The 10,591-nt window shown below is 31.0% G+C and overlaps 1 protein-coding gene across 1 annotated transcript; it reads left to right on the forward strand.

The window, feature by feature from the left end:
• Positions 1-522: 522 nt before the first annotated feature.
• Positions 523-5,716, forward strand: LOC120069803 (cytochrome P450 90B1). Its single transcript, XM_039021617.1, has 8 exons — positions 523-1,021; positions 1,106-1,430; positions 1,499-1,651; positions 1,732-1,983; positions 2,061-2,153; positions 2,236-2,314; positions 2,445-2,551; positions 5,222-5,716. The coding sequence occupies exons 1-8, from the start codon at positions 813-815 to the stop codon at positions 5,465-5,467; spliced, it is 1,464 nt and encodes a 487-aa protein (XP_038877545.1). The 5' UTR covers positions 523-812; the 3' UTR covers positions 5,468-5,716.
• Positions 5,717-10,591: the final 4,875 nt, after the last annotated feature.

Raw genomic sequence — 10,591 nt, forward strand, 5'->3', positions numbered from 1 at the left:
ATACAGAATTTTAAAGGTAATCGTTTTAAATGGTAAAATTACTGAAAATATTTTTAAATATAACAAAATGTCATATTGTCAACATTGATAGATCTATTATTATCTATCTTATTAAGTACAATCTCATTAATAAAAATGTTAAATTAATTAAACTGCAATTAAAATGGACGACGAGGGTATTTTAAGATTTCAAAAAATTGGACTTATGTGACATTCATGTATTTTATTATAATTCAAAAGCATTTCGTCTTTTGCTATTTTTTTAAATGATAGTGTAATTATTATTATATACTTGATTATTCCTTATTAATAAAGTAGGCCAAAAATAAGAAAAGTTTCGTAATGGTTAGGTGCAGTCTGATCTGTACTCCCAAATTGTTTTTTCATTCACAAAATTGAGTAATATAATTTTTTATTAGACAGCTGTCGCACGAAACACCGAGTACTATGAATTATCCTACTTGAAAATTGAAAAAAAAAATATATATATATATACAATGGATTTGAACAATTGTTTCTGCTACTACATGAGCGTTTTTTTTAAAAGGAAAGAAATCACAGTGAGAGAAGCTTATAAAAGGAAGCTAATCGACTTTACAAAAGTTTCTCAAATTTCCATTTTCCCCTTTCTTAATTGCTCTGTTTCTGCTTCTAACTTTCTTCTCCAGCCTCCTTCTTCCTCGATTCTCTCAAACCCTATGTCTGATTCCATTTTTCAGTAAGGCAGAGAAAAAGAAATCAAAAGTAACAGACAACCATTGATACCATTTCAGTGTGAAAAACCAAGTCAAAATAAACTTTTCACACTCACCATGTTTCACACACAGCTTATACTCTGTTTTCTCCCTTCTCTTTTAGCTCTCTTCCTCTTCCTCATTCTTCTCCGACGGAAGAGAAATGCCGTCCATCTTGATCTTCCCCCCGGAAGCATGGGCTGGCCGTTTCTCGGCGAGACCATCGGCTATCTCCGCCCCTATTCCGCCACCACCATCGGAGCTTTCATGGAGAATCACATCAAGAGGTTTAAAGAAAAACACCCCTCAACTTTCTGTTTTTTCTAACTCTGTTCCCATTTTGCTGTTTTGCTGAATCTTTTAACATGCAGATATGGTAAAGTCTACAAGTCGAACCTGTTCGGAGAGACGACGGTGGTGTCGGCCGATGCCGGACTAAATCGGTACATCCTGCAAAACGAAGGGCGGCTGTTTGAATGCAGCTACCCACGGAGTATCGGTGGAATCCTTGGGAAATGGTCGATGCTGGTTACCGTCGGCGACATGCACCGGGATATGAGAATGATATCTCTGAACTTTCTGAGTCAGAGTAGGCTTAAGAATTATCTGTTGAAGGAGGTCGAGAACCAGACGCTTCTCGTCCTCCGTTCTTGGAAAGATTCTTCCACGTTTTTGGCGCAGGACGAAGCCAAAAAGGTACGGATAACGGACTTTGATTCGGTTTGTTTGTTTCTTCGTTTTTTTTTATTCGATTCATTTTGCAGTTCACTTTCAATTTAATGGCCAAACACATCATGAGTTTGGATCCATGGAAGTTGGAGACGGAGATGTTGAAGAAAGAGTATGTGACTTTCATGAAAGGAGTGATTTCTCCGCCGCTTAATCTTCCCGGAACGCCGTACAGACGAGCTTTGAAGGTAATGGAAATACAAATTTTGCAATTGCATGACGGTTTTTCAAGGATTTAAACAGAGAGTTTCGATTTTCGATTTTCTAGTCTCGGTCGACGATCTTGAAGTTCATCGAACGGAAAATGGAGGAACGGAAGTTAAAAATGGAATCCGATGGCGGCGATTACGAGGATGATGATCTACTCGGTTGGGCATTGAAGCATTCAAATCTCTCAACGGAGCAAATCCTCGACCTGATTCTTAGCTTGCTGTTTGCCGGCCACGAGACGTCTTCAGTCGCCATAGCTTTAGCCATCTTCTTCCTCTCCGGCAGTTCAGCTGCCGTTCAACAGTTGACGGTGAGTCACCGGAAAACACTTACAACGCCGATTTCCCCTGTTTCTTCTTCTCTGATTCATCGAACTTCAAAATACAGGAAGAACACCTGGGAATCGCTAGAGACAATAAGCGATTGGGAAAGACGGAATTGGATTGGGAAGATTACAAGAAAATGGAATTTACGCAAAATGTAATGAATAATTTTTAGAAATTGAATGTTCTAATTTCAGGATTATTAAATTAAAATTTGTAAATTTTTGGTTTGTGTAAAGGTGATTAACGAGACGCTTCGGCTTGGAAACGTGGTGAGATTTCTTCATAGAAAGGCACTGAAGGATGTACGGTACAGAGGTAAGAAATTTTCTTTAGTATAAAGCTGTTTGGCTTGCCGGAAAATAACCGGGAAAATCTAATTTTATATGAATTTATATGATTTATTTATTTATTATTATTTTTTATTTCTCTGGGAATTATTCAAAAGGTTATTTCATTCCACGTGGATGGAAAGTGCTTCCTGTGATTTCCGCAGCGCATTTGGATCCTCTAGTTTTTGACCAACCTCATCACTTTAATCCATGGAGATGGCAGGTTTGTTTGTTTGTTTTTTTCTTTTTAATCTTTAATTACCATTTTAGTGTTTACATAAATTTAGAAAAATTTCAATTCACACTTTTATAATATGAAAATTTTCATAGATAGACAAAAAAAACTTTCAAATTATTTACAGAAAATAGTAAAAGAAAACGCATAGAAGTTTATCAGTACCTATCAAAGAAAATTTAAATTTTGCTATTTTGTGTAGTTATTTTTCTATTTTTGAAAATCTCCCTTATAATATAGTAATTATAGTTTCTAAAACTTAAGTTTTAACCTTAATTTTTTTTTTTTAAAAAAAATTACTAATTGATAGACAATGATATTTTATTTTATTTAAAAATATTTCTAATAGTTTTGTCATTTAAAACAATTACCAAGTTGCAATTAACATGTACACCTTGCTTCTTTTTTTTTTTTTTCTAGTACTAAAAAACTCTTAAAAATAGAAAATTTGCTTTTTTGAGTCTTAAAGTTTTGAAAAATATAGGTATTTGGTTTACATGTTGAGTTTGAAGATGTATGATATAAAATTTCAAATTAAAAAAATAATTTTAATTCAATAATTCGAAACCTTGTAGATATTTTTTAAGCTAAGAGGTAAAATATCATTTCCACCAAAAAGTGCATTTCACAAGTTTCTATTTAGTCTCTAGTTTTAGTGATATAATATTTTCAAATATTAATTTTCATAAAATGATTGCAAGAATGTAAAAAGTTTCATTCAAAGTAGGAATGTCTTAAAATTGTTATTTCAGCGATTTATTAAATAGAGCTTATGTTACATTTATTTCTCTAGATAAATTATATTAAAATCTTAAAAAAATAGAAATTAAAATGTTAAGAAATTTATATTTGGATTTAGACATCTCCTTAAAAAAAGAAATATTTGGATTTAAATCTCTCTTAGGCTATATAATTTATTAGGGACAATGATAAATAAAAGTTTTTTGAGTAGAACATGATGTGACAAATCAAGTGATCCCTAAAAGGGAGGGCAAGGTAGGGTTTGTAGGTTCTTTTTCGATATACAATGCTATTTTTATTTTGAGACGTTGCATTTAGATGATTATTATGAGAGAATAAGCCACAACGTAGTAGGTAGGTACAACCAATAATTTTTTGGAATTTCTTAAGATTCAGTTTAGTTGCTATTTTGTTTTTTTATTTTTGTTCTTTAACATCAATTTCATCTATTGGTTTATATGTTTTATTGTCTACGTTTTAGGAGTGTTTTCCAAATAAAATTAAAATATTGATTAGTTTCTTTTTAGTTCTTGAATGTTTTTATAGGAAATATGAACACCATGATTAAAGACCTTAAGAATTCTTATAACTCACCACTAACATTTTATATATGATTCACATCAAGTTAGGATCTCTACCATTTTACATCATATAACAACTTTTTTTTCTTTTAACAAAATAACATCAATACTTACGCATGTATTTATATTTGTGTGATTTGAACTTCAAAGTTCGAGGTTATTATACATACTTGAACACTCAGTTGAGCTATGCTGGTGATATGCTAGTGTGATTTGATATTTAAGACCTACATAAATGGTGAAAATGGTGAAATTAATAGTTATGTGGAAATTGGGAATTGTATTGTAAAGGAGAAATGGAAAAAACATTATAATTTTGGGGGGAGAGTGGGGGGCCAAGTAGATATGATCAGGGCTATTGGGTTGAGATGATTAGAACCCCATGTGGATGGTGGGACACTCCCTTGCACGTGCACTTGTGCCTTTTTCTCTACTGGATTTATGCACAACCTGGTCCCTCCCCATCCCCATATATATATTTTCTCCCCTCCATGCCTTTCCCTTTTAAAAAATACCCTACTAATTCAACTTTCCCAATCCAATTAAATGCCTTTTTTTCTTCTCTTCATTTCTACACATTTCTTCATCCATTTTCATCGTGTTGGGCGAGACCCGTACCGGCCTTCAAGATGCTCAAGGGTATAAGATGTCTTAATAGAGAGAATATACAATGTCTTCATAGTTTTCCTTGTTTAAAAACTTGAAAAATACGTAGGTATTGCCTGGGTTGCACCAACAACTGTCAAATAAAAAACTACCAAAAAAATGGTTTTTTTTTTTAAAAAAAATCTGTGTAAAGGGAGGGGAGTATAGGTTTAATTGCAGCCTGGCTACACCTAATCATTGCTCTTGAAACTTCATGTTTCGGGGATTATGAATTTTGTTGCCACTTTTAGTCCATGAACTTTTGAAATTACAAATGTCATCTTGGACTTTGATATTTTGAATCTACTAAATACAAAACAGAAAGTTTAGGTATTGTTTGGCAATCATTTAAGTCCTGAAATGGTACCATTTCATCTTTTATTAGTTGTTTTTTAAAATAACTAAGCCTATTTCCTCTCAATGAACGTTTAAAAGTAGATTTTTCTTTTAATTAAACTGTAGAATTATAAGGCTATTGATTTTATGAGGGCTATATAGGTGAGGATGGAAGTATAGATTGGTTCCCTTTTTGCCTTTTGTTTTCCTGTTGGATAACCTCTTTATTATTTTCATCTATTGTTGTTTTTGTCAAGTTTTCATTAAAATCTTATCAAATCAACTTCATGAATTACATCATAGCTTATATAGTTAAGTTCCAATCTTTCAATTCAACATCTTATGGTGGATGCAGCAAATGAATGGATCTTCATTAGGTAACCCGAGCACGACGATAACCAATAATTTCATGCCATTTGGCGGAGGACCGCGATTATGCACTGGGTCAGAACTAGCAAAGCTTGAAATGGCCATTTTTATCCATCATTTGGTATTGAACTACCAATGGGAATTGGTAGGTTCAGATCAAGCTTTTGCTTACCCTTTTGTTGACTTCCCTAAAGGTCTGCCAATCAGAGTCCGCCATCACACTCTCGTGTAATTCTTTCGACATGCTCGATTCTATCCTCCAGATTTTAGAAGTTGAAAAAAGAAATTATTAAAACAAGGTTAGTAATATTCTTTATTTACTAGGAATCATTCCATAAGCTCTACTACATTGCTAAATGTATATTAAACAAGTCATTGGGTAATTATTAAAAAATATAAGATGGTTTTTCTTCTGTTGTAAAACCTCCGTTGTATCTCATTCAATATAGCTTCTATTGAAATATTGCATTTATTGTGTGCCTTTCTACTTTTATTCTCTTCATCAATATAATCTTGAATTGTAATTACTTTTTGGGTTAGGTTAAACAACGTAGTAATGGGAGTGCTCAAACATTTATCATTTAGAATAGATATATAATGTCATAATGCGATCTATGCTGTAAATGACAGAAAAATCTAATAAGGTCAATTTGGAAATGTTTTTATCGAATGCTCGTTTGTGTTTATGGTTTTGATATTTTATTAGATGATATAGGCTTCAACAAATTTTCAAGTCTACAAGTGAATGGGGTGTTGAAGTATTCATATAATTAACTTTAGGAAAAATTGCAAATTAGGGTGATCGTTGTAATTACACTCTCAAACTTTTCGTTGTAAAAATTGAGTTCTCAAATTTTTACCATCGTTGAAATTGGACTTTTCAAAAGTTATAAAAATTAAACCCCAGATGATAACAATTGATCCCTCAAACTTATATAATTGTTATAATTTCTTCAATTATGTAAGTTTGAGGGTCTAATTTAATTATTTGAGGTTACACAATAATAATGAGAAATCTTGATCTTTCATCACTATATTTTAGGATAAACTAGTTTTTAAATCAGATTATTAATGTATGGGGATGTTGTTGGTTTATTGAACTCTGCTTTGGCTCTTTGCACAATGGACAGAGACATATTTTGAAGAATGGTATTTTCTTTTGTCTTTTGAGTTTGGAAGACTTTTACTTGGATTGATACTTTTGCATGTATCAGAATATCTTTACCTTGGAAGACTTTTACTTGGATTGATACATTTTTTCATCTTCAAGGTTAATGAGCTTTGACATCTATCATTTTGTCATCATTTCTTGTTAAAGTCCTTTTAATTTTAGCAACACATTTTTTTTGTTAGTTTTGTTATTATGTAATTTCAAGTTCAATTGTTCAACTTGATAATTCTACTTTTTTTTTTTTTTTTTTCAACTAAATCACACACTAACATCTATCGAAATATATTTCGGGTGAAATCAATTTTTCTTTTTGAAACTTTATAAAATTCATTAGATACATATGTAATGTTATTCTTTTTTAATACAAAAATTGTCAGGATAGAAGATTAAACCTTCGACTTCTAGAAAAAAAAAAAACTATGCTAATTATCATTGAACTAAACTTATTTTGTTATATGTAAGTTATTCAATATTTTAGTTATAAAGATTAATAGGTTTCGTTAATACACATCAACACCTACCAAGAGTAGAATCTAGCATTAAAGTAGTCCAAGAGTAGAATCTAGCATTAAAGTAGTGATTGTCAAAGACTCATCAATGCAAGTTTAGCAATCATCAACATTGAAAAATGCTAAAGCAATTTAAGAAGGAAAAAAAAAAAAAAAACGATAAAGCAAATTAGCGTCATTAATAGAAGAGGTACAAGCTAAGATGACACAAAAGTGGTGTTTGCATAAATACTAATACATGTCTCATACTTGATAATCTCACTTCCTACACTATTTTTTATAAGGGGTCAACAATCACAATTAGTGAGGTTATACGTAATGAACCAATATGACATTAAAATTGCGACTACGTTTATATCATTTAGATCAGTCAATGACCAATTCCGAGGAAGGTGACAAATAAACTTTAAAATCTACTACTATTCTAACAATCAATAGAAAATCGATATTAGAAAAGGTATTGTTTGGATGAGTCAAGTTTGATGTCAATTCAAATCTAGACTAGTTTTGTAATTACAAATTGAAATTGGAAAATATGGTTGCATTTTATTATTTGTGAAAAAAGTGATATTTTAATGGATTCAACATCAATCTTGTTTAATGTCATAACCTACAAATTGAAAACTCAAACATAAAAATCAATTTAATATTTGTAGATTATATCCATGGTTAGAAACATCAAAATGGATGATGTACACATTTTAAATTTATAGTTTCTTTCATTCGATGAATTATAAGTTTGAACTTATTATTATATGTTCCAATGGTTAATTTTATTTGATTTTATTTTTAATATTTTGGAGAATTATTAAATTGTTACTCTATAAATAGTAATTTGTTTCTTCATTCATGATGTCTGATTCTAATTTGAAGAGCTCTTCTTTCATTTCTTTCTTTCTTTGTTATATTGATATTTAAATTGAGTTGAAAGCAAGTGTTCAAAAGTTCTGTCAAATCTAAGTAGTTCGAGGTTGTATCCCACTAAGACAATCAATATAGTCTACTTCCAATCCGTGCAGAACGAATAATTGTTTTTATGAAAACGTTTATTAAAAATATATCTCAACAACCTATTGACCTTTCCATTACATCTAATCAAGCTCTAATCAGTTTACCAATATTATTAATTTAGGCCTGCTTGGTAATTATTTTGTTTTTTGTTTTTGTTTTTAAAAATTAAGCCTATGGACACTACTTCTACCTCCAAATTTCTTCCTTTGTTATTTATTTTTCACTAATGGTTTAAAAAACTAAGCTAGATTTTGAGGAAAAAAAATAGCTTTCAAAAATTTGTTTTTGGAATTTTGAATTTGACTAAGAATTCAACCATTGTAAGGAAGATGCAAATCATTGTAAAAGTGTTGATGAAATAGACCTAATTTTAAAAAACAAATAAATAAAATCAAATGGTTATCAAAAGGGACCATTTTGATACATTGTTTCCCAACAAAATTCACTGAGAGCCCAGAAATTTTGGAAAGGGAAAATAAGAAAGAACGTAGGGGTGTAGAGTAAATGATATGTGAAAAAGGAGGGAAAGATTATGTGGGGAAAAAAAATCTCAACAAAGAAATTCTATCAAACACTTCAATTATTATTATTATTATTATTATTTTTCTTTCTCCCCAAGTTAGAGGACCTTAATTAATTATAACATGTATGCTTAAATTTTATTTTTGTCCCTCAATTTATATTTATTTTGGCCATAGTAGCTAAAATAAGCTTATTTTCTCCACATTTCTTACAGAGATTTACATTTTTATTAAATATGATAGTTGAATTCTTAGCCAAATTCTAAAACTAAAAAGTATTTTTTTTAGTTCTCAAAATTTGGCTTTGTTTTTTAAACCATTGGTGAAAATTAAAGTAGATAACAAAGGAATAAATTTAGAGTTGGAAGTATTATCTATAGGCTTAATTTTTAAAAACAAAAATAAAAAAACCAAAATGGTTACCAATGGAGTCTAAAATATTTGTTTTTATTGATTGCTATTCAAGTATAATTTTGAATCATTTTCTTAGATTGTCACTCAGCCTACTACATCTAGCTTCCAGTATTTGTTTGCGTAGATATCTATTCATCATACAAATGAGCAAAATATGTGAATATACATTTTTGTCCAACAGTACAATAATAAAACGTTTGCAGTTAATTACTAGACTATTGCTTATAAGAGTTAAGCTTCCTACATCTATATGGGGACATGCTATTTTGCATGTAGCATCACTTGTACGCATTAGACCAGTATCTTATCATAAGTACTTACCATTACAATTAGCTTATAGCCATGAGCCAAATATTTTTCATATGAGAATTTTTGGATGTGTAGTATATGTTCCAATTACTCTACCACAACGTACTGAGATGAGTCCTTAAAGGAGGTTAGGAATATATATTGGACATGATACCCCATCAATTAAATATCTTGAACCTCTGACGGATGATGTATTTACTGCACGATTTGCTGATTGTCATTTTAATGAGACAAACTTTTCAACATTTGGGGGGGAGGGGAGGGGAACTAAGAAGTTGGAAAAAGAAATTACATGGAATGTATCGTTATTGTCTCATTTAGATCTCCGTACAGATCAATGTGAACTTGAAGTTTAGAAGATAATTCATTTACAAAATATAATAAATCAGTTACCAGATGCATTTATAGATGCGAAGAAAGTAACTAAGTCACATATACAAGCTACAAATTTTCATTGAAAATTGATATCCTAATACAACAAGTTGTCACTAATGAGTCTGGAACACGCCAGAAGCATGATAGACTGGCGAGTTCCAAAGATAAAAATCCTCAAAAAAAAAGAAAACTAATAAATAGCCAAGAAGGCTTGGTTGAGGATATAAATACCCATGAAGAAATTCTTGACATGACTAGTGAGGAAGGTGAAATACCTAAAGATAATAATGAGAATTCAATAAACTATTGTCATGATAGGAAAAAGATATAACCGAACTAACTATTGACAACATTTTGCATGTAATGTTGCTCTTGATATTATATCTGAAAATGAAAATCCTAAACCAAAATCTGTTGAAGAATGTCGAAGTAGAAAAGATTGATTTAGCGGGAAGAAACAATCGAGGCAGAATTAAATCATTTTCAAATCGTGAAGTTTTTGGACCAGTAGTTTGAACACCAGAAAGTGTCAAACCTGTGGGATACAAATGTGTATTTGTGAGGGGAAAAAATGAAAATAATGTGGTCACAAGATATAAAGAAACACTAGTTACACAAGAATTTTCACAAAGACCTAGTATTGATTATGAGGAGATGTATTCTCCAGTGGTGGATGGGGGGGAGGGGAGGGGGGGGAATTAAGAAGTTGGAAAAAGAATTACATGGAATGCATCGTTATTGTCTCATTTAGATCTCCATACAGATCAATATGAACTTGAAGTTTAGAAGATAATTCATTTACAAAAAATAACAAATCAGTTACCAGAGCATTTATAGATGCAAAGAAAGTAACCTAAGTCACATATACAAGCTAAAAATTTCATTGAAAATTGATATCCTATCACTAATGAGTCTGGAACACGCTAGAAAGCGTGATAGACTGGTGGGTTCCAAAGATAAAAATCCTCAAAAAAAGAAAACTAATAAATAACCAAGAAACTTGGTTGAGGATATAATACCCTATGAAGAAATTCTTGACATGACTA

Source organism: Benincasa hispida, chromosome 1, assembly GCF_009727055.1.
Source record: "Benincasa hispida cultivar B227 chromosome 1, ASM972705v1, whole genome shotgun sequence".
In the NCBI taxonomy this organism is placed as follows: domain Eukaryota; kingdom Viridiplantae; phylum Streptophyta; class Magnoliopsida; order Cucurbitales; family Cucurbitaceae; genus Benincasa; species Benincasa hispida.

Coding starts and splice junctions, on each gene's coding strand:
- LOC120069803 (XM_039021617.1), top strand. CDS start 813: ATGTTTCACACACAGCTTATACTCTGTTTTCTCCCTTCTCTTTTAGCT. Junction 1,984..2,060: donor CTGCCGTTCAACAGTTGACG/GTGAGTCACCGG, acceptor TTCAAAATACAG/GAAGAACACCTGGGAATCGC. Junction 2,552..5,221: donor TTAATCCATGGAGATGGCAG/GTTTGTTTGTTT, acceptor TGGTGGATGCAG/CAAATGAATGGATCTTCATT.